The following is a 24,565-nucleotide window of genomic DNA, read 5'->3' on the forward strand; positions in this document are numbered from 1 at the left end:
TGTCCAAATAAAAATACAACTGTAAGATTTGCTTTGGGATTTTTTGTTTGCTCGTTTGATTGGTTGGTTGTCCATAAGCAGTGTGCTGGCGTAGTCCCCAGACGATCCCACGGGTCCCCTCCTCCTCCGTGGCAGACTTGGTGCTGACTGCCAAAGGAAGTCGGTTAAAAGCTGAGGACTGTATAAATACCCACCCAGATACCAACAGGCCGCCGTAAACCGCTGGGCGTATTTGAAAATAATTTGTTTGAGGTAACCCACTTCTGTTAGGTTGTTTTGTCACCAAATGGTAACTGTTATTGCAATAAGAATTAAGATTTGTACTTTGCTAAAATGTTGTCTTCTGTGCCGTGGAAGCTGTTGGGCGGGCAGGGAGGGCTGGCGGGCCTGGGGCGCCTACCCACCACTGCCTCCCTTCACTTCTTCCTCGTAAAGGGTATTTAATTGTAATACCTATCAGTGCCCTAAGCTTACTAAATGCATTCTGAGTTGTGTTTACCTTATTCTAAGTTTGGCAGGGAAGCTCCTTCATGGTCTCTTATAACTAATTCATAGAATCATAGAATCATAGGGTTGGAAGGGACCTCTGGAGATCATCTAGTCCAACACCCACGCCAGAGCAGGGACACCTTAGAGCAGGTTGCACAGGAACGCGTCCAGGCGGGTTTTGAATGTCTCCAGAGATGGAGACTCCACCACCGCCCTGGGCAGCCTGTGCCAGTGCTCTACCACCCTCAAGGTAAAGAAGTTCCTCCTCATGTTTAGGTGGAACTTCCTAATTAATGTTTGTTTTTCCCTACGCGGCCAGGAATGGCTCCCCTCGTGATCCCTCGGGCAGCTAGGAAATGGAACATCAACAAGGCCTTTTTTTAATTTCCTTTCCTTTGTTTACACATTAACAAATGAACTAATTATAAGATCATACCATATTAATAGCAAAGTAAATTTTTTTTTCTACAAACATTCAGCACACGGTGTTGCATACCAGCACAATGGATGTCAAAAAATTACTCAGAAGAGCAGAACAACGTGCAGGAGAAAATGGCAAAAGCCGTGGGGATTTGCAGGCCATAGAAGAAAGCAAGGCAACAAACACAGTGCTCCTAAACAACCACTCCTAACTGGGGCTCCTCAGCACCCCTTGTTCTGCAGCTGAACCAGACACTGCTCAGCCCTCAAAGCCCTTTCAAGCCCGAATTGCACTCCTAATGCCTAAAGTCTCCACGATGGCAGCCTCGCCAATGTGGCGATTGGCACTACTCCGCCCTCCCCACTATATTTATATACCTCTCAAAATTAGGAGACAGCGTGCAAGCCGGCCGCAGAAACCGCCCGGCACAGCCAGGAACGCTCCCACCGGCTGCTGCGGGTCCCTGAGGCGAGCGGAGCGGGGAACCGCCTTCCCCCTCCTCCGCGGGGAATGCCTGTGCCCGGGCGGGACAGGCCGCGCATCCGGGCCGGCCCCGCTTCCCCACGCCTCGGGGGCGGACCGCGGCCACCTGCCCGCTGCGGAACCGCCCGTAACACCTCTCTCCCCGCCGGCGGCCCGCAGCGGCGGCGGCTCAGCCCCGATGGCGCTGGCCGAGCTCTACACCCAGGTGAGCGGGGCCGGGGGGGGGCCCTGAGGGGGTCCGGACCGCCATGGGAGGGGCGGCGTCTTCTCCCGCGCCCGCTGAGGGGGACCGCCGCCCCGTGAGGGGAGGGAGAAGGAACCAGGCCGGGCGAGCAATGTCAAGCTCGCCGGAGCGTGCCTGGGCTTTTTGTGCTTTCTGGGGCATTAAAATGTTGAGCCATTTGTGTTGCTGATAGAGTTGGCCGGTTTGGAGCCGGCAGAGGGAAGGTGTCCCCTGCGCGTAAGGGCGCATCGCCTGTGTGGGACAGCTGAGGTAAAGCGTAGCTGAGCGGCTATAAAATCCCAGGGTAGCATGGGGAAATAGTTCTTTTTGAGAGAAATACCTCTTTTTTTGAGACTTCTGGTCTTGAGGTGTAGATCTTAGAGGCGGTAGCCAGCGAGCGATTAGGCAATTTTAAAGTTTAACAGCACTTCCCTGGCCGCTTAATCACAGAGTGCGTGCTGGTTTTGTTATGCAAATATTGAATACGTTTGGCAGAACTTGGCACTAAAACAAAGATTCTTTCTCCTTGATGCGGCTGCTGTATTTTTTTGCACAATTTTTTCCCCTTTTCCTGTAGTCACGGGAGTATTGTGACGTATGAGTTGTTTGCTTAGCTTTAAATAACAAAAATAACATGTATGTGTTACTGATTTATAAGCCTATATCTCTTCTATTGCAAAAGCAGCTGCCATAATAAACTCCTGTTTAGCCGTGTGCAGCACTGGTATTTACTCATTTGTTGTGTTGGTACCACACTCTGAGCAGCAGAAAGAACAAATGTTTTTTTTTTCATCAGGAATGATGTTGGGCAGGTGAAGGGGGGAAGGAGTGTGGGTGTAACTTGATACGAAAATGAGCAAACTCTCTTGTGTTTACTTGTAAGGCAGGGTTTGGAGAAAGCGAACTTTGGCAGGCTGGGTACATTTGCCAATGGAGGCTCCTGGAACTGCAGGGACCTTTTCTGAAGAATCAGTACTTCAGTCACATGCTTTTTCCTCCCTTTCTTGTCTGTGACCTGGCGCAGTTCACTTTGTTACGTGGGAACACGCTATGTGCTCCTGAGGCTGTGTGGTGGTGATATTCCTGACTCACATAGAATAACAGCAATAAAGAATTGAATTTAACAGCTGTGAATAGATAAGCTTTTTATAATCGAGGAAATCAGCGTAGGGTAGGAATGAGACAAAAGTCAATTTATAAAAGCAAAATTAAAACTGATATCATTTAGCTGTGTCTTTCATTTGCCCATTAAATAGATATTTGTGAAGGTGGGTTTTTCTGCCTTTGGTTGGCTAGATGAAAACATTGTCATCATAGTGGTTTGGTGTTGTTTAGAGAAAATCTTTGTGATTTTTGATTTTGCATGACAAAATGCCATCATGCTGAAGGCATCAACCAAGAGGTATCATGAAAGTGGCTGAGGTTTTGATTAGTGTTCATCACCTGACATACACACCAGGTTGGCATATGGTCGACCAGCAAGGTCAATCTCCATCCTTAGAGATACTGAAAACTCAACTGGAGAGGTCACTGAGCAACACAAGCTAACTTGCAGGATGTCCCTGCAAAAGGTCTTACACTAAATCATTTGGTGCTTATCCTCAGGGGTTAGAGTTGGGGAAGCTACTGTTGAGGTACAGTGCAGTTTGTAGGGACCTGTAGGCACCTGCAGTTGGCAATGTGTTCAGTGGGGCTTTTGGGGCAAAGACCCTCATGTTCTGAAGATCTGCTGGAGCTTCCAGGGCTTCCTCCAAATTAGAGAGGAAAAAAAGTCATTTCTGCCAAAACCAACAGTTGCAACACCAAAATGAGAAGGTATATGAGTCTCCAAGGTATCTGTGGGTATGCTAACACTTCATGAAATCCTTGACTAATGTTAATTTTTCAAGTAAGCAGCTGCAGCAGTTCTCACGGGTTTATTTAAACACAGTTGGTTTAAACTGACTGTTAATAGAGCTAGGTTAGGGGAATTAAATGAAATGTTCTGGCTATCAAAACAGAAAGATGCTGGAAGAAGATTATACAGCATGGTTGCTTGTGCAAGTAGGGACTGAATGATTCTGTTCTCTCTAGTGTTACTTTATCACAAATTAGAGTAGAGATGGCCCATAAGAAACTCAGTACTAGTATGTACCGGTGATTTTCAGGCTTTTTTTCTGACGTTGCTGTCCTTCCTCCTGTCCTCTCCAAATATCGTCTTCAATGTCACCTTCATTGCCATCCGAGATACACACTATATGGTATAAAAAATATTGTGCACCGGCGCTTAAGAAAGACGGTGACATGTCAGAAGTAGTCTCAAATTGCAAATCCCTGAACAGAAGTGATTTCAGTGTTACTAAACCCAGTGTTTATTAACACATAGTTGATGCTGGAGTCGATTAGGGAGGCTTTTAGGGATGCTGCTTTGTTAAACCCTGGCAGGACGAGAAGGATACACTCCACATCAGTGAAGAAATTCCTGACTTACTGAGGTTGCCAGCTGTGTTATGTTCTTTTTAGGAATGCTGTTTCCTACAGTTTCTGGGGTGTTTCCTATAGCTTCTAGGGCAGAGCATTTAAAGATGTTGCTAATGCTTCAGCATTTTAACTCCAGCATAGGAGAACTAGGTGGTTTGAACAGTGTAATTTACATTCAAACATTTATGCTTCAGAATGCTAGAGGTAATTCTGTTGTCTTGATTCTTCAAATACCTAAAAGAAGAGTACAATTCATCTGCTTCTGTTGCAAGTAAGTGCTTTTAGGAAGGCTTTTTTCTTCCTGAGACAGAGTCAGAGTACATTACTGGGACTGAGCTCAGCTAAGCTGGCAGACTGTTTGTAAAGAAAGAAATCTGCCAGTAGGCTTTGAAGTTTGCCCTAGAACAGGGGAAGATGTTTGGAGGTTGCACGTCAGTCCCATGAAAAGAAAGGTAACTGTACAGAGTCTTTCTTGTGTATACATCTGTGCCTATGGCAAAAGGCTTTCTAAGTTCGGTAACCCATATTTGAATTCAGGGAAGTGAAGTCTAAATTCTGGTAAAAAAGGTACTTTCTTGAAATCTCCTAGAAATCGGGGCTCTGCCTTAAGTGTATTTCATTCTTTTTGTTCAGTGTTAGAGGGTTTGAAGAGCCTGGCAACAGTCTGGCCCTTGTTCACCTTCCTGCACGCTGTGTTGTTCTGCAGACTTTACACTAAACAGGAGCAGAACAAGCTGTCTGAAATTAATGAATCTGCTCTCATTTTTTTCTTTCACAAAGAATAACTAAAGCACAAAAATACAGCCCGCTGAAAGGGACAGAGCTAAGAATAATCCCCAAAAGTCCTGGCATCCAGTTCAGCTTTTAGGTTGCACTTGACTTTTGAAAACTCTCTTTTTATGCAAGTCTGGTATTATGATAATAGCTAAGCTAACTATTATCTTTTTTTTCTGTTGTAGTACAATAGGGTTTGGATCCCTGATAATGAAGAAGTTTGGCAGTCTGCAGAAATCACAAAAAACTACAAAGCTGGAGACCGTTTTCTTCATGTGCAACTAGAAGATGGAACTGTAAGGAGAAAAACCTTAATTATTTTGGGGTTTGCTGAGATATGTTTATGTAGTAACATAGGACTCGTTATGGGATCTAAATGACTTGTCCATATTTTCTTTTATGTTAACCCTGCAGTGACCAGAATTTTATCATAGTGAAATTTGTACAGTAAACAGCTGTTATCTAAAAATATGAAGAGTGCAATTCTACTATCTGTATAACATGAGTATAGAACACATACCTTGAAGATCACTGCACTTTTGAAACAAGCACTGAAACTCATCTTAAGTTGAAGTCAATCAGAAGTGCAAGGCAGGCGTAGTTATTTCTCACAGAGCTAGCTGTTGCTTTTTTTTTTTCTGAAGTTGTTACTTTATGTAAGACCTCTTAATTTGCGTATCTTGAGTTCTTTACAGATTTAATATTTTGAAAATGGTATTTCTGTATTTCTGCTTTCCTGTTCTGTAAAGACAAGTATTAAATGTATTATTGTTGAAAGAAACAGAAGTGAGTTTTAAACTTTGTCTAAAGAAAACTGAAGGGTTGCAAGTAAGGGTAGTTTTAGAGCTGACTTAAGTTCTGACCAGGTGTTTACTTTCATTCAGTTGCAGATGGTCCACCATTTCATTTGTAGTTGAAATATGTATGTGTTTAGAGAGCTAAACACATTTCCCGTTTTTACAGATTTCAATACAAAATATTGTAAATAAAGAGAATGTAGCTTTCTTTTTAATGAACAACGAAGAGCTCCGTCTTACTTTTGTGATCTCCAAGTCCCCTAAATTCAGTGGGATACATGGAATTGATGAAATACAACACCAGACAGGGCTCTGTCAACCCTGTAACTTTGTGTAAAGATAGAAGATCAATTTGTGTTTATGCAAACATAATGCATTTTATGATATTTCAAGTCATTTTTGTTGACAGGAACTTAATTACCCTGTTGATCCAGCTGCTTTGCCACCCCTACGAAATCCTGACATACTCGTTGGTGAAAATGACCTCACTGCACTTAGTTATCTCCATGAACCAGCTGTTCTACACAATCTTAAAGTTCGTTTTGTGGAGTCTAAGCTTATCTACACCTATAGTGGTAAGCAAAGTAAAACGCAGGGTTTTAAAAAAATTCTTAAAAAAAATAATAATCTTGTGTTAGTTTGCAATATGATGTGAGTAATGTTTTCCTCAAGCATAGTTTAATTCATTCAAGTTAACTCATTTTTGTATGAGTATAGACTAGTTTGATCAGAATCTTCTACCTAGTTTAGAAAGTATTGCTACTTTGTATCACTTTAACTGCTGTTGCCGGAAACTGGCATTTAATTGAACTAACCTGTCTTGTGTTTTTGTTTTGTGGTCTTGGTTGCAGGAATCATTTTGGTTGCAATAAACCCCTATAAACAGTTGCCAATATATGGAGATGCCATTATCCATGCATATAGTGGGCAAAACATGGGGGACATGGATCCACATATATTTGCTGTGGCAGAAGAAGCATACAAACAAATGGCAAGGTTCAGTATGTTGCTTAATGTCCGTAAATAACGCTAGAAGTCTAGTGGTAGTCACTGTTAATTGTAATTTAATTTAACTGTGTCTGTGCCATTGGTTATTAAGAATACCTTTGAATGGCTAACTTAGCTAGAGGAGGAGTAATTCCTTAACCAGCTGAGGAATTTCTAGAATTCATAACTATTTTCATTCTTGATGAGGGGCAAAACACTGTCAACTTTAGCCGAGTGAATAGCAATGACATCAGCCTAGAGGTTACAACTGAAGAGGAGTAAGAGAACAGATGAAAGATGGAACAGATAAGAGTTCACTGCAGCTGTGTTTTCATACATTTGTTTCTTGTATGTAATTCTTACATTTATACTTGCATTTTAGACATGTCTGTTTTAAACTGTCTGGTTACTTGCTTTCAGAAATAACAAAAATCAGTCTATTATAGTCAGTGGAGAATCAGGGGCTGGAAAGACTGTGTCTGCAAGATACACTATGAGATACTTTGCCACTGTGAGTAGGTCAAGCAGCAATGCACATGTGGAGGATAAAGTATTGGCATCCAATCCAATAACCGAGGTAGGTTTCAGAGAGTATCTGTCAAGTCGGTAGTCGTCAAGGAAAGAATTCTGAGAGCTGCTGGGAACCTTTGTTTGAAATCTTTAGGGATGTTTTAGCTGTCTGAGTTAGATATCTAAATTAGAAGTTTAGCCTCTGACTGTTACTCATGGAAAGAGGTAGTCGGTGGCCTTTGGAAGCACTAGTTTGCCTCCAGAGTTTTATCTGACCGCATCCTGTTAATTGGATGATGAGAAAACAATATTAAACAAGTTGTTTGTTTGTTTCTTTTTATGAATTGGAATAGAAACAGGTTAACGGCCCTTATGATGGGAAGATGTACTTTAATTCTCAGTTTATGTAGTGTTATACTATTTGACTTGAGGTTTATCTTCAAATTTGGGCCTCAAAATTTAAATCTCACAGCTCAATGCTAGATGGATCCTCGAGAACCTTTGATTTTAGGAACTTGTAGTTGAGTCGTGTTTTGACAAAGTTATTCTTGTGAAAGATGCAAGTTTATAATTTCCGTAGGCTGTCGGCAATGCGAAAACCACAAGGAATGATAACAGCAGTCGATTTGGAAAATACACTGAAATCAGTTTTGATCAGAGTTACCAAATCATTGGAGCTAACATGAGAACATACCTGCTTGAGAAATCCAGAGTTGTCTTTCAGGTAGGTAAAATAAACTTAAAAACACTCAATGTCAGCACAGCTACTAATGTACTGTCCTTTACTAGTTTCATATAGAAAATGTTATCTGAAGTCCTGAATAGTATGTCTAATCATCCTTTGATTTATTTTTTTTTAATAGGAGCTAGTCTTATTTATAAGAAGAAACTAATTTATTCCATGTTCTTCCTTATGTTATGTGGAGGATATATATCGGGACAATTCCGTGAGATAAAACAAGAAGTATTTGAGAAATTTGTGACTTTCAGTCACAAATTGCATGTGATTCATTAGTGTCAGAGCATAGTTGTGATAATCTACTAAAGAAAACATTTAATTTTATAAAACTATTTTTATGAATCTTTTCTTTTTAGTAGTATTGTTAACTTTTAAGTACTATGAAAAATACTTCTATATATCTGCTGCCTGAAGGATGGTTTGGAAATAAAGAGTTTTCTGAGTTACCACAGGGCAGTGTTTCAGCTTGGCACTCCTACACAGTTGTTCGTTACAGTATTTGTCAGTTCTTAATAGTAGATGGTTGTTCAGGCTCAAGAAATTATTAGAGTAACAGCCTTGGAGAGTGAATTTGGCGTACTGTTAAAAAAGTATACTTGAATTTATTGCTTTCAAAGCTCTTGTTGAAGTCTAAGATCTGCCATTTTAATATTGGGCAATTTCTTTGTCAAACAATGTTGCGGCAGAATTTAGCCTTCAAGTATCATTATCTCTTTACAGTAATGTTGAATATCGAATGTTTTTCTGTTTCATTGTTGTTTTGGTTTTTGGTTTGGTTTTGTTTTTTTTTTTTTTTTTTTTTCTGCCTGTAATGGTATTCTTTGTTTTAATTTACAGTCAGAGAATGAGAGAAACTACCATATATTTTATCAGTTGTGTGCATCTGCTATGCAACCTGAATTTAAGCATCTTAAATTGGGTAGGTCTAAAGAAAATAACCTACTCTTCATCTTTTCATTGCAGTATTTTGAAGATTGGATTTTCAAGTGCTAGGATGTTAAGCGCTTTATAGCATAAATCTCACAGGCTTGTAATGGGACTTGCATTTTTAAGTCACTTAGCTATTAATCCTGCTTGTATTGAACTTGGTAGCAAATCCCTAGTAACTTGAATAGTGCATGATCAAGTACCTAAGTGTCTTTGAAAATCTTACTCTGATATTTCTATAGTGACAGATGCCATAATGACAGTTTAGGGGGCTTGATTCATTTATCTCCAGAGAAGCTTTAATGCCACCTGGGAGAAGCAGACCTTAGGTATATGTTTACTCAGTCTTCATTCTTGTTGTTAGATCAACTATTAAGATTGCTAGGAGTTATGGATACTAATTCATGTCAGCTTAACTGAGTTAGGTGCATGGATTTCTCTCAGAAAAAGAGGACCTCCAGCTCGTTGCTGAAGAGCTGTCATCTGACAACATCTTTAATTTTCTGGTGTTATAAGTCTTTAACAAGCAGCTATCCCCAATCCCGAATTTTCCAGCATTACAAGTTTTGCTCCTTATCTATAGGAAGTGCAGAAGAATTTAACTACACAGGAATGGGTGGCAGCACAGTAATAGAAGGAGTTGATGACAGAGAAAATATGGTGGAAACTCAGAAGACGTTTGCCTTACTGGGTAAATTCTTGGGAATACCTACTCAATAGGTTAAAAGAAATATTTTTTTTCTCTGAAATGGGCAAAGGTGGATTGTTTCTGAAGTGTTCAGAATGTCAGTAGTAATTACCAAAACAATTTTCTTCATAGCTTATACATTGCACTGTTGGTCTGTTATTTAAAGTACTAGGCAAGAGCAAATGGCTGTTAGCAATTGGTGTTCATTGTTAGGGCTCAGAATCAGTACGGGCTGGAGTCATCTTGACCCTTAAGATAACGTGCTGTGGCACGAAGTGGAATTGGAAGCTTCTTTTCCCCTTTATGGCTTATGTGAAAGCCAAATTGGGCTTGAGCTGGCACTTGGAGAGATATAGGAATTTATGCCTAATCTCTCATTTGATCAGACGGGGAGAAAGTAGGCAGAACCAAGGCTTTGCATAGTAGTCTGCAGACATGCCGTACAATTTTTGGATACACAACAAAACAAGTAATCCAGCATTGTGCTATTTTAATTAATTGTACTGTTTCTGAGAATTTAAAATAATCAAGAATTGTTTTTTTAGGTTTGAAGAGAGATTTTCAGATGGATGTTTTTAAAATGCTGGCAGCAATCCTACACTTAGGCAACGTGAAAATAACAGCTGTTGGAGATGAAAGGTCATCCATCAGTGTAAGGAAGTAGTTCATTCACATACAAGCATTTTCTTTTATGTTTTATGGCAAAAGTCCTTTAGCAATAGTTTTCCTCATATCTGGGGCTCAGAGCAGCATTAAATCTGGTGTACTACACTTGAGAGATTTCTCCGTCGGTATAGAATCAGGCGAGTGTTTATGTGAATCCTGTTTTGTGCCCAAGTTCAGAAAGTCTGAATAAAAGGCAGAATACGGCTAAGAGAACCCCATATCCAATTGTTCCACAGCTGTTGGAAAAGCCATTTGGGACTGTCTGCACAATACAGGAAACAGAGCATTGTCAAAGCTGCTCAGAATGTCTCCCAGCAGATTATGCAAATCTAAAAAACAAGGACACATAAACATAGACTAAAGTAACTTTTTCTTTCAATGTCTTAATCCAAAGCATCTCATCCAGACTGTTTTTCTCTCCTATATCAGGAGCTCTATCCAGTATTGCTTTAGCTCTTGATATTTTGCCAGATGAACAAGTGAACGGTCTATCTAAAAATATAAGTCATTGTTTGATGTCAGTGGTGCCAGGAATTCACTGTCTAGACAACAGTTAAAGTATTATATGTAATCTAATAATATTTATTTATCTTCTTTAAAGCTGGATGATAAACATCTCAATATATTCTGTGAACTTTTGGATTTAAACTGTGACAAAATGGCACAATGGCTGTGCCACCGAAAGATTATCACTACCTCAGAGACTGTAATAAAGCCAATGACAAGAACTCAGGCTGTTAATGCAAGGGATGCTCTGGCAAAGAAGATCTATTCTCATTTATTTGACTTTATTGTGGAAAGAATCAACCAAGCTTTGCAGTTCCCTGGCAAACAACATACTTTTATTGGTGTTTTGGACATTTATGGGTAAGAATTTCTCTGAAAACAAATTTACTTTAAGTTGTTCTTTGGAGTTGGTAAGAGGCACTTTTTGATTTGTGCTGCTGTTGAATGTGGAGGGTTTTGTTTTACTAAAAGGTCACAGTCATGTAAGTTCTTTAGCATCCAAAGTAGTGGAAGTGTTCAGCAACTATAAATATTAGTATTTTTTGTGAGTGAGGTTTAAATTTAAATTTTGATGTGATACTGTTAGATTTAACTGGATTTTTTTAGCTCTGTTATGTTTGGTAACATTAACTTCTAGGGAAGTTTTGAAATGCCTTAGCATCTTCATTAGTCTTATGGCTATTTAATTTCTTAGAAATATTAGGATAGCTCCAAAGTCTTACAAGGATACTACCATTTGTATTTAAATGTCAAGGGATTATTTTTTTTCTCCAATACTGTTGCATCACCATATTTTTTTTTTCTTATTCAATGTGTTACAGCTTTGAAACGTTTGAGGTGAATAGTTTTGAACAATTTTGCATCAATTATGCTAATGAAAAACTACAGCAGCAGTTCAACCTGGTATGTTTTTTCATTTGTTATAGTTCTTTATCTTATTGTGCTTGAGTTTTGAAATTATCAATGATGGATAACAGCAAATGCTATTTGTATTTGAGTAATGGATATTTCTGGATAATGGCTATCCAGTAATAGATAAAAATGTTTTATTTTTACATATATATACATGCGTACATATATACAAATTAAAACTTCTGAGTTTTTCTTACAAGACAGGCATATACTATACTACAAAAATATACTACATAAATATTTTGTTTCTATCTTATATATGCATTCACACACATGCATTGTATATATTTGCTTCCTTAATTGTAACCTTGCATTTTCATAATTTTCACATATCTAGCATGTCTTTAAACTTGAACAAGAAGAATATATGAAGGAAGATATCCCATGGACTTTAATAGACTTCTATGATAACCAACCTGTCATTGACCTTATTGAAGCTAAAATGGGCATTTTAGAACTTCTGGATGAAGAGTGCTTGGTAATTTAAAAATTCTTGTATTTATGAGCTCATAAAAAGCTTGTGAGTTAATCTGTATTTTGTTCTTTTTAAATGGGGAGTAAAGCATTTTTCTCATAAAAAGAGCATTAATGTTTGCCCTCTATTTGGTAATTTTAATTGTAAGCCACTTTAAGTCTATTTTTGTCTTGTAACGTTAAGAACCTAAAACTAGATTCTTACCTAGAATCTAACTGAGCAACTAGATTTCTTCACTGTGAGGGTAGTGCAGTACTAGAACAGGTAAAGCAGAAGTGCAGTGGGATCCCCATCCTTGGATACTTTCCAGATTTGAGTTCAAACAGAAGCTTGATCTAGTATTGGTGATAGTCTTGCTCCGAGCAGGAATTTAGACTACCCAGTCTCCAGGAGTCTCTTCCACCAATATTTCTACAATTCAGTTATTCCATGAATCATTAATTTTGGTACAAAAGAAGTCTTCCTTTTCTTTTTGGTAAGTTCTTGTGGAATGCACCAAACCTACTTTTTTGCTTTCTCTTCTTTAGTCTTACTATTTTTTTTTCTTTGTGCTTCTCTCCTGACTGTAGCAATTCCTGAATCTCTATTTTTTTTCCTCTACATATTTGTGATTCCCTTAGGCTACCAAACCCATTGAAGTAGCTTTGTCAGTGAAGAACAGGGCAGGGAAAGGTGAGCTCTCTTAAAGTGGTCTCTAAAGGTGCTTTGGTGATATTGGCAAGTCATACTTCTCAGAATCCAAACCATGGAGCAATATGGGAGAGATTAGGGAATATTCCCTATCTCCTTAGCTTATCTGTTATTCTGCTCATTAGCATTCTCAGGGATCAGATTGTTCCTGATTACAGGTAGCATCCTTTCAGGACAAAATGATTTATGACTCATCAGAGAATTAACTCTAATTAACATTAATATGACCACCTTTCTTAAAATGATTTGCTACAGGGAGCCGCTGGCTGTTCTGGAAAGACAAAAACTGGTTGTTATTAGGCCTCATAACTCACTGAAGATGCATTATTCAGACAGGATTTATTGATAGTGAGCAGTTTTGCAGTTTTTAACAGTCCAGCAGAGTTTTGTTAGAGATTGCCCTTCTCATTTTTACAGTTACCTCATGGAACAGATGAAAACTGGCTTCAAAAGCTGTATAATAATTTTGTCAATAAAAATGTGCTCTTTGAAAAGCCGAGGATGTCAAACACTTCTTTCATCATTCAACACTTTGCTGATAAGGTATAGTGTAAACAACCCAGTATTATTTCACCTTGTTTCTAGCAGTAACTCGTTCATAAAAGAAGCAAACTTACAAAATAGAGGAAATAGTAACCACAGGTTTGGAACTTCTATAAAATCTGCCTTCAATACATAGTACTATTTATTTATTGGTAATACTGCTTGTAACATGCCATTTAAACCTAAGAAGTGCTTAAGGTAATGAATTTGAGAGTATAAAAATAAGTCATCAAGATAAAGAGGCAGAAAAAGAGTGCAATGTATAAATAAAATACTTAAGATTGTAGTCTGTACACATTTTAGTCTCAGTTATTTACATTTCAAATGTAATATTCCTTTTTTGGTAGTTTGATTTGAAATTGTAGCATAATGAAGACAGGAGGAAAGAAATTTCTAATGAAGGCAGGAGGAAATTGCAGTTGATAGTGGATTCTGACAGTTTGCCCTGCTTCTAAATTTGCAGTATGCATGTATGTATGTGTGCTGTAATGAAACCAGTAAAAGCAGGGTTTCAGCCATCGTGTTTAAGACTAATAAAGACCTTTTGGCCACCACAGCTTAGAGAGTAAAAATTACTGGTTTGCTAACTGTTCATGGATTGCTGAAAAGTTAATGATTTCACCCGTTTGCACAGGTAGAATATAAATATGAAGGATTTCTGGAAAAGAACAGAGATACAGTACATGAAGTATTGATTGAAATCTTGAAAGAGAGCAAGGTTTGTGAACAATCAGTAATGATTAATTTTCTGAATATCTGATTTTACTGGCATTCATTCAGGTATGATTTTAAAAGATTTTTTTCTGATCAAAAAAGATTTTTTAAATAGGTTGAATCAATTATTTTAGTCTTAATTTTTATTAATAGTCTACAAGTGTGTATTTTTAACATCAAATAACATGCAAGATGAAAAAACACAGTATTCAACTTTTTCATACATGTGAATTTACTTTGCTAGTTATGTTAGTGTTTTTTGTTTTCTTAGTATCTCCCTTGAATAGCATTTTGGAATCCTTGAAACCAAACAATTAATTTTTTTTTTTCTGTAGTCATTACATGTAGCTATGGTAGGTGGCTTATCATTAACAGCTGCCTTTGTTTGTTCTTCAAAAGAGATTGAGAGAATGTCAGGGCAGGGAAAACATCAGATGTCTTTTACGTGCCTGCCACTTCCCATCTGCTTGAAGGCCCTGTCCCTTTCAGGTCTACAGCCTTGAGCCTGCAGGATTACTGTTAAGAAGCTAACTTAATCAGACCAAAAAACATATTCTTAATTTAAATCAAATATTGTGAAAATATAACCTTAAGTGGTCTTATTTTTAACTCTGTTCTATATTTATTCCATGTTTCCTCATATTGAAATAGCTTAACAGTTGTTGAGTTGTGTCTGTGAAATGTAGATGTGCTTCACAATAGACTCAGAATTGTTGCAACTGTTTCTTCAATCATTGTTTGTTTGTGGCTTAAAGTTCCACTTCCAAGTCCTACAATACCTGGCCTAAGCATTAAGATGGATGTGGTTTGTGTTTTACGTTACAGTAGGTGTAATTTTTATTTAAATGTTATTACAGCTACACAGTATTTAACTGTGCTTCTTTCACCACACTTTTAGTTTCATCTGTGTGCAAGTTTTTTTCAAGACAATCCAGTGTCCGTTTCACCTTTCAGTTCAACTATAAACATCAAATCTGCAAGACCTGTTCTCAAGTCACCTAACAAACAACTCCGAATGACTGTTGGCAATAAGGTACTACATAAATGTGCTATTCTGTGATGCTCATACTTTCAGGGAAGCGTACTGGGCAGTCTGAGACTACAGTGCTGTATTCTGTTACTATTCACGGTGGACTATCCAGCTTTCAGTATAGCAAGAGCCAGCCTCAGTGCAGTGCTCCAGGTCTGGGTATAAGTAGGTGTGTTTAATTTGTATATAGGAGACTGTTAGGTACAGTAGGACTGTTAAATTTCCTGTGTTTAAGATATAATCCATAAGAAAATCTCCTGGTGTCCAGCCAAAACCTAACAAAGAATTAAAACCCTAAGATTCGTCTTTTTCCTTAGCTGGAAATGTTTCATTAGCAAAACTGTTATATGTCTGATGTTTTGTAGTTCCGGAGTTCTTTGTCTTTACTGATGGCGACACTCAATGCAACCACCCCTCATTATGTACGATGCATAAAGCCAAATGATGAGAAGTTGCCTTTTGAGTAAGTATGTTAGTGGTGTTGAGCTGTTATATTAGCTTTAAAATTAAAAGATTATTTTTCTATTTCACAGTAGCTACCTGTCAGCAATCTAAATTCTTATTGTTGAACAACATCCCATACAGAACATATTTTTCCTTTCAAGACTGCAGAATTAAAAAAAAATATTGTCATCTTAGAAAAATAGAATCATTTAGTAGTAGTTATTGATACCTCAAAAATTCTGTATTATTGTAAAATTTTTCTAGTCGGATATTAGTGTCTCTGCGTTTGTCATGTTTTTAGGGGAAAGATTGTCCACCTTTGATTTAAGTTGATGGATACTTTGTTTAGGTGTATTTGCTCTTGTGCAGTATGGATTAGCACCAATTCATATTTGAAGAATAAAAGCCACTGCCATTTTCTTTGTGAACTTCCCTTTTGTCCACAGAAGTATTTAGAGAAGCTGTAGAGGTCAGAAAGGTATGAGCAGTGTTGAGCATAGCCTTGGCTCCCCCCCCCCCCCCCCCCCCAATTTTTAGCATTTTAATATTATAATACAATCATATATGCCAGATAGTTTGCATAATTCCTATGTCTAGCTTGATAACCACTAACTGTAAGCAAGAGTTAACCTTGGTGCAGCTATTGGTCTGGTTTGTGGGCAGATGTGGAATCTAGTTTTAGTTATGCTGCTTTTAGCTGGAAGGTAGTGTAATGACAAATGAAATAAAAACTTTCGTCGTATCTGAGTAGAAGGGAGGAGGGAAACTTTGATTCTAAATTATTTATTTTCAATGTGAGTGTGTTAGCTAATTTTCTTGAAGCCAGAGAAAATCTGTCCATGCAAAACATGTTACAAATAGCACTGTTTCACTATCACTGCGCTGAGACCTCATTATTCTGCGTAATAGCAATGAGGGGGGAAATAGCTTGGATAATATAAAAACATGTCTGAATTATTAGACTAGAAGAGCTTACCATAAGTTTGTGAAAGAATGATATAGTCATCTGTCAGCCACAGGGATCTGTTAGCTAGTACTGGATTAACACTGCAGTGTTGTGCTCTGTGGACACATCAGCTCTGGTCTAGAATTGGAAAGGGTCTTTCAATGCCCTGTGTTGATAATCTTGAACCTGGATATTCACGAGTAGATCCTGGTTTATTCATAATCAGTGTGCTAAAGAGTACCTAGAGAGAGTTCTTTCCCAATAGACTGCTGAAGGAATTTATTTCTGTGTGTTTTGCACTGAAACTGGCATGATTCTTTGCTACTTGGTGATATGAGCTTTCACAGTTAATATTGAAAAGAAACAGGACTTTTTGTAAGAGTAAAATAAATATAGTCTTCCTTTTGTTTTGAGGCAGGAAAAGAAAACCCAGATATTCCCTATCACACGTTAAAAAAAAAAAAGCAAGTAAGACACCATATAAAAAGTAGGGAGCCCTGCATCCTATGGGCAGAAATAGAAATCCAGCTAGTAGAACGGTTATAATTATTATAGCATGCCAAACCCAGCAAAAATGTAAAATATAACTCTGCTTTTTTTTAGGTTTGATTCAAAAAGAGTGGCTCAGCAACTGCGAGCATGTGGTGTTTTGGAAACTATTCGGATTAGTGCACAGAGTTACCCATCCAGGTAGGGAGAGCAGTGGGCCTCCGTATGTCAAAAAATACTTAGGTGTCTCTTAAATGAATTTCATTTGCTAACTTTTTGTTTTCCAGATGGACTTACATTGAATTTTTCAGCCGTTACAGCATTCTTATGACACAGCAGGAACTCTCCATAAATGATAAGAAGCAGATTTGCAAGATTGTTTTGCAACGGCTAATCCAGGTTAGTTTGTATGCACTGACCCATTATGTATTATAGCATCTATTATTAATAAAAGGTCTCGTTTGCCAAGAGTAGTATGTCCTCAAATAGGAGAGGTATTTACACTATTACTTTCTTTCCTTATTTAGTGTTGCACATAGGCTTGCAAGTCAATAACCTTGTGTTGTGACACAGTCATGACGTGGCTGTAGACAGATGATTTAACCTCTTTTCACTTGTAAAATGGAAGATACTCTACCTCAACCAGTGAACAGTAAATGGTATACGTTTGTCAAGTATTAGAAGTTTATGCACACATGAGGCCTTTTGATGGTGGAATGCAGCATAGCTCTGGTACAGGCCAAGGGTGAGAGCCTGAGCTTAAAAGAAGCTTCTCCCCTGAGTTCTTGCTCACACAGCTTGCTGATTCAATGCCAGACATGCACCAAAAAGTACTGTTGAGCCCAAGGAACCAGACGTGTAGGAGGGGTGAAGAGGTTGCTTTCAAGGCCTTGATGATAAGTCCAGATCCTCTCTTTAATTTGAGATCACTAGGGTGCAATTTTTGGATGTAATTCTTTGGTTCTTTCCTGCTAAGTGAATTTTCCCCCCATATATTCCTATCTACAAAGAACGTAGAGAGGATATTCTTATCGAGCACGATGTCATTTCAGAAGAACTTGCCTGAAGTGACAATTTATAAAAGCAAGACAGTGTCTGGTCTACAATAATAAACTAAAAACTTAATATACCTATTGTTTTCTTTTTCAGGATCATAACCAATATCAGTTTGGGAGAACAAAAATTTTCTTCAGAGCAGGACAGGTTGCTTACTTAGAAAAACTGCGTTCGGATAAACTGAGACATGCATGCATCATGATCCAAAAGAGTGTTCGAGGCTGGCTGCAGCGGAAGAAATTCCTTCGCATAAAACAAGCAGCTATTATAATACAGCAGTATTTCCGGGGCCAGCGGACTGTACGGTACTTTTGGCTGATAAATGAATTTGCTGCTAGGGCATGCCTGAAGGGATATAGAAGGTCAAACTAATGCCCAATGCTAATTTGGAAGTGTAATTTTATGAAAGAGCAATTCAGATTGTATTTCCATTTCCTCGTGCTTGTAATTATGGACCTGAAAATGATCAAGTTATTCAGCTTACACGAAGAAAATACTCTAACAGATTTCAAATGTTGTCTGCCAGATTCCTCAGAGGCCTGTCTACCTCTAAGCTCAGTCCTTAGCTAATGATGCGTGGCCCAGTTGTTGGCTTGGTCTTACTACATAGCTTTAAAGCCAGAGAAGTCAGTTAGCAGAAAGAAAAAGCAATTTACAAGGGTCTACAAATTAGCGTGTACAAATTATTACAAGGAATTATGCAGCAGCACCAACAGCACCAGTCGTTCACAGAGCAGACTGAGAGGAAGGTATGTAGGCTTTGAAATTTTTGGAAAGAGACCATCAGAACAATTGCTTGTGGAACAGATTTCAAAGATTGTGGATAATTCCCTCTCTTTCGCTTTGATTGAAGAAAAAGCTGTATTTTAGATAGTGGATGCCTGTTCTCAATATATTTTGTGTGTGTGTGTGTGTGTGTGTGTGTGTGATTTGGCTGACTGAGGGAATGAGCGTGAAAAATCTAGCGTGACCTAAGTAAACTTCATTGTCTTTTGAATTAAGGCAAGCTATAACTGCAGGAACTCTGAAGCAAACGTGGGCAGCTATAATTATTCAGAAATACTGTCGGGGTTACCTGGTCCGTAGACTCTGCCAGCTCATCCATGTGGCTGCTGTAACAATTCAAGCTTATACAAGAGGATTTCTAGCAAGAAAAAAATATCGGAAGGTACAGCCTATCAAAAATTTTATTTCAGTAACTGGAAACAGCTATTGCTCTATAAGAAAGATGGAGACAAGGGCAGTGTTACTTAATACTTTACCTTTTGCATGTCTGGTTCTCATACCTTCTACTCTATTTTTATATTGCTATAAAAATACTGATAACGCAGTAGCTAAGATCTAATCTCTGAGCTACCAAGAACTCTGGTTGATGCAGATCATTTAGTGTGATTACTGCAACGGTTCAGGTATTTCTGTATTTTGATACTTCTGTGAGAAGCATTGTCATTACCAGTGTATGCAGACTCACAGAATGTTATAACTGATGCTGATTGAGCCACGGGTAATTACAGACGGATGTTAATATTTTATTTTAAAGATGCTTGAAGAACACAAGGCTGTGATCCTTCAGAAATATGCCCGTGCATGGCTTGCCAGGCGCAGATTTCAGAATATTCGGCGGTTTGTATTGAATATCCAGCTTTCATACAGAGTTCAGCAACTGCAGAAAAAGATAGAAGAGCAGGTGAGGGACACGAATCAGTTTATGATTTGTACTAATTTTTTTATCATATTTGTTTTATTCAGAGCTCTCATGTTGACTAGAGGCTTATGTGAATTACAATAGCTATATGTTACTTGACAAGACAGGAGAATATGTAAGGGATATCGTCCTTTACAATAAACCACTCACATTCTTCCTACATCCAGGGTAGGAAGAATTATCCTGAGTTTCCTTATATTTTTTGGTTGGTTGTGCCAATGAGAAGAATCTGCAATGAACATTTTTTTTTTTTTTTACTGTTTCTTAAGTAGCCTGTCCAATCTCTGGATGGGATTACTTGTATTAGGATGAAGGATGTGTGAGGTACTGCTCTGGTGCAACATATTTAGTAACTTTTGGGAATTCCATATTATGTTCATTTTGCAGCTTATTTTTGAGAGCCATACCAGCCAAATTGTCCTTATGTGGTAGCTTTAATCTAATTGATGGAAACAATCCTTGGTTGAAATAATCATGACTGATATGAAATAGGTCAGGTGCTTCCTTCAAAATTTTATTAAACAGTTTCAGGTGTGCAGTTTTCTGTTTCCTTCTAACCTGTCTTGCTCATTGTAGAGTAGAGAAAATCATGGTTTGCTGGAACGATTGACCAATCTTGCTTCAACTCATATGAATGACATGGATACAATTCAAAAACTCGAATTAGATCTTGAAAAGTTAACCGCTCAAAAGAGAACATGTGAAGAGAAAGGGAAAAAATATAAAGAGGACAGTGAACAGGTACATTGTAAATGCCATCTGGGTGCTTTTATTTTAGTTTAAATAGTCTTTTCAGTTATTTGATTTATCAAATGAATGATTTGAGAGTTACTTAGTAACTTCACTTTTGGGGGGGGGAGGGGGGGAGGTGGCAGGGAAGGAAGGGAGTCCATATATGCTTGTTAAAATGCAAGACCTCCTGTGACCTGTGTCTTCCTCTCCTCCCTTGTAATTTGTATATTATTCTTATTTTTTGTGTGTACAGAAAATCTTAAAACTTGAGAATCTGAATAAAGAATTACAAGAACAGAAAGAGACCTTAGAAATAAAGTTCCAAGAAAAAACTGAGGAAATGAAAGGTACAATAACTAAAAGGAGTTTTAAAGGAGTTATAATGGGGGAAAGTTGTAAAGTCAGGTTTTTGGCAAAGATAAATTACTTTTGTTCTAATAAAAGCAATATAAATGCTGAATTTACAGTAAATTAAAAGTAGGTCCTAAGCTTCACTTGCTTAGAATGTATAGTGCAAATGCTTTCAATTTAGCAATTAAATTAAATTTGTTCTTTCAGTAGCAAAAGCTCTCCTCCTATGGTGTTTTCTGTTTCATGCACATGTGTTCCTTCAAAATGTTGCTTCGTTCTTGGTTCCTTTGATATATTACTTTTATGAATCTAATTTCAAAGGACACAGGCAGCACATGAGGTCAAGTATACTTTGGATGAATAACACTTTGGTGTTTCAGAACCTTTTTATTCTATAGCATTACTTGTCAAATTTACTGTGATAATTTTTGGCACTTGAGAGAGTAATTTCAGCTTAAAAATATTTTAAGGATTGCTTATTAAAACAAAACTTCTCATTGTGGTCATACTGTTTTAATAAATGCACATAATTGCATGAAGGTCTTTGAAATATTGAAATATTTTTTGACAGAGAAAATGGATGACCTCACGAAGCAACTCTTCAATGATGTACAAAAAGAAGAAAATCAGAGAATGTATGGAATCTGAATTTTATTGCTTTGAAACAGCGGTCATTTTTTCTGTTTCCCCGCCTTTCTTTCTCCTGCTGTAAATGTGTTACGCTCACATCACTTACAAGTCTGTCAGTGTTCTTGGACATTAATGCTAGTACTGAAGTACTTCATGTACAGTTGAGGAAAAGCACATGCTTGTCTGTGCATCAGTCACACACAGGAAATTATATTGTATGCTTGAGACTGCTCTTGCTTTTGCAGTTTCCCGTGTTTTCACGTGTCTTTCTGAGAACTGAAAGGCAGCCCTGATCACAATGATTTCTTTGGAAACATACTCAGAATTCAGTCAGGGCTCAGAGAGCAGCTGATGGCCATACCGGTCAAAATTCCTGTGTAGTGAATATTAAAGGACAGAATTGAAAGATTCAGCTTAAAGGAAAGCGGTGTTTGTAAAGGACATTTGGCTAAAAGTATAGGGGGAAAGTTTTTAAGCCCTTTGGTATTTCATCTGCAGTATTAAAAATCCTATTATTATGCAATAAATGGTTGTTGCTTTGCAACATGCTTTTCTCAGATCAAGTATTTATTTCCCAGTAACGCTTTTCCAGTATAAGACAGAGAACCTTAGGTACCAGGTAAATGCTGTTCTCTGAAGGGTGCAATCAGTCACTGTTCCTGAGGGTTGGAAGCTGTGTGGTATTTCAGCTCAGTCTCATTTCAGCTGCAGATAACTTCAGACTATACTAAGAGGACTTCTTTGCTAGTTTTTCTGCTTTGCCTATTAGCTATATTATGTTGGAAGGCAGTCCATTCCAGCAGGTACTAGTTAAAAATGGAAAGCTGCTTAAAATGTTTTTCTGAGAAGGACACAGGGCTTTCTGTTGCTCTGTCCTTTTTCAGTGCTGACTGTGAACATAAATGTAGCGGAAAGCCGCTTAGGTAGGCTAACTCTCAAAGAGTTAGAGAATTAGCCTTTAAGTGGAAAAAACTCAGCCTTGAATTCAGTCCCAATATCTGAATTAGATGTAGGGAAATCCAGGGATATTCTCATCCTATTATCATCTGTTTTGTATATTGATTCTGAGGATGTAGGATAGCATTTTCAAGTAACTATGGTTCCCTTGAGTTTTCATCAATTAAACATTTCTTTCAAATTAAGACAAAACCAAAGCCCCCTCTTTCACTTATGCATGTAGGAAAATAAAACCACCTTTTCATTGTCTTGTTTAGGATACTTGAGAAAAATTTCCAAAATCAGAAGCAGGACTATGAAAAGGAGATTGAATTGCTAAAGGGAGAAATTAAGGTTCTGAAAGAAGAAAAAACTCAGCTACAACATCAAATTCAGCAAGAAATTGTCATTCAGGTTGGCTTGAAAATGGAAGTAGGACAACTTACAAAACAAGCACAGGTAAAGTATGATGCATTTCATTTTGGAATCTTCACTACATAACGCAAGTATAGAATATGGGTGTTTTATTTATAGATTTTTTTTTTTTATCTCTGCATTTTTAAAAGAAGTTGTAGTTAATAAGCTGTATTTGATACACCACTGTTGCATTGTTTTCATGTAGTACAAAATATGATTAAGTTATTGCTTGCAGAATAAGCGCATATTTTGAAGAGTAATTGTGCCTGAATATTTATGTTTAATGTGTGAATCTTTTTTTCTTCCTTTTTGCAAGAAAGTATTAGTTTCTTAGGGGATTTTTCATAAATGTAGTTTATAAATTGAACCTGAAAATATTACTTTTATGTAAAGTCACAATTTTTCTCCAGGTCAGTTCTGTGACACAAACACATCACTGTTCTGCTCTGATGCCTGAGGACCAGATGCTTTAAACACGATACGTTTTTAAGCATTTTACTATATGAACTTGTTCTTAATTATAATTATAGTTATGATTTAACTGATACTCAGCCCTTGTCATTCACTCCTTGTCTCAGTCTGTAATTTTTGTCTGATTCAGAAAATACCTGAGTTGCAAAAGGAAATCGAACTGTTGCAGACACAAAAATTGGATGTTGAAAAGCAGGCCCATTCACAGAAGCGAGAACTGAGGGGTAAGCTACATATTAGATAATTCAGAGAACTTACCAAATATGATGTGAACCAGGCCATTTTAAATTTATTTCTTCCATGTTAGCTTTGACAAAAACTCAGCTCTCTTTCCCATCCCATAGTGATTTCATTCTATTCATACCTCTACTTGCAAGGGGAAAAAAAACCCAACAGGTGAGTTTTACAAAGTGATCGCTGAATACTGAGATCTGGGGTACCCCTTTGAAGAAACTCCGATTTCAAACATTTCTCCTTTGTGTTTAAAAATCAATACCAATGATGTAAATTTCATTTAGAATTTAGCAAGTAACTTGTAGAGACCCAAGAATACGGAAACAGTACATTATCTAGCTTTTATTCATCCTATCTTTAGCCTTTAAGTCCAATAAATATCAAATACGCTTAAATAACTTGCTGAGTTGGATTCTGTTTTGGAAAAGGTACTTAATAAGAAGCACTAGTGTTGTGCACTTTGTTCAATGCTAACAATGTCATAGAGCAAACCTGTATCTGTAGCATTTAATGTAGTAACCTAGCACTACATGACAAATCATCTGTACAACTCTAGCAGTTGTCCAGATTCAGAACAGAAAGATGTAACTTTGCATTGAAAGTTTGATGTGTTTAGAAAAAAATCAATATTGGTGTTATACCTATCTAGTGTGCCTTACATGTCCAGAAGTAGAACCAAGGCCTTCATCATATTCTTGTAGTAAATCAGATATATTTACTGAGTACCAGGAAAGAACCTTGTAGATTTAGAAAGAGGTTGGCTTGATTTTTATAATCAAACTTAATTTGAAATGTGCGGAGAAAATTATTCATGTAATAAACTTTTTTTTTTTCCCAGAAAAGATGTCAGAAGTTACAAAACAGCTTCTTGAAAGTTATGATTTTGAAGATGTAAGAAGCAGGTAATTTTGTTCTGAGTTCTCTTTAAAAAAAGCTTAAGAAATACATTTTGTTCACCTGCATGCTAATGACATTGTCTTGTATTCTAGACTCTCTACGGAGGATTTGGAACACTTAAATGAGGATGGAGAACTGTGGTTTGCTTATGAGGGCTTGAAAAAAGCTACAAGGTTAGTTCAGTTCTTCAAAGTTTTTATAACTCCAAGCTGTCATCTAGAA

The 24,565-nt window shown here is 37.6% G+C and overlaps 1 protein-coding gene across 1 annotated transcript in view; it reads left to right on the plus strand.

Annotated features, from left to right (window-relative positions):
• Positions 1-1,571: 1,571 nt before the first annotated feature.
• MYO5C (myosin VC) overlaps positions 1,572-24,565 on the plus strand; it is a gene marked incomplete at both ends in the record, with an annotated part of 34,618 nt that continues 11,624 nt past the window's right edge. The window contains 28 exons of the mRNA XM_082488862.1: positions 1,572-1,598; positions 5,036-5,146; positions 6,057-6,222; positions 6,499-6,643; positions 7,055-7,211; positions 7,725-7,868; positions 8,721-8,802; positions 9,394-9,501; positions 10,044-10,150; positions 10,766-11,031; positions 11,493-11,574; positions 11,921-12,061; positions 13,166-13,291; positions 13,926-14,009; positions 14,904-15,038; positions 15,401-15,498; positions 17,029-17,115; positions 17,202-17,313; positions 18,064-18,275; positions 18,973-19,138; positions 19,511-19,657; positions 20,252-20,416; positions 20,661-20,754; positions 21,330-21,393; positions 22,603-22,783; positions 23,343-23,436; positions 24,285-24,348; positions 24,436-24,516. Coding sequence (XP_082344988.1) covers positions 1,572-1,598; positions 5,036-5,146; positions 6,057-6,222; positions 6,499-6,643; positions 7,055-7,211; positions 7,725-7,868; positions 8,721-8,802; positions 9,394-9,501; positions 10,044-10,150; positions 10,766-11,031; positions 11,493-11,574; positions 11,921-12,061; positions 13,166-13,291; positions 13,926-14,009; positions 14,904-15,038; positions 15,401-15,498; positions 17,029-17,115; positions 17,202-17,313; positions 18,064-18,275; positions 18,973-19,138; positions 19,511-19,657; positions 20,252-20,416; positions 20,661-20,754; positions 21,330-21,393; positions 22,603-22,783; positions 23,343-23,436; positions 24,285-24,348; positions 24,436-24,516 — 3,446 coding nt within the window. The remainder of the gene's footprint in view (positions 1,599-5,035; positions 5,147-6,056; positions 6,223-6,498; positions 6,644-7,054; positions 7,212-7,724; positions 7,869-8,720; positions 8,803-9,393; positions 9,502-10,043; positions 10,151-10,765; positions 11,032-11,492; positions 11,575-11,920; positions 12,062-13,165; positions 13,292-13,925; positions 14,010-14,903; positions 15,039-15,400; positions 15,499-17,028; positions 17,116-17,201; positions 17,314-18,063; positions 18,276-18,972; positions 19,139-19,510; positions 19,658-20,251; positions 20,417-20,660; positions 20,755-21,329; positions 21,394-22,602; positions 22,784-23,342; positions 23,437-24,284; positions 24,349-24,435; positions 24,517-24,565) is intronic.

Source organism: Vanellus vanellus, assembly GCF_965231255.1.
Source record: "Vanellus vanellus genome assembly, chromosome: 11".
Lineage (NCBI taxonomy): Eukaryota > Metazoa > Chordata > Aves > Charadriiformes > Charadriidae > Vanellus > Vanellus vanellus.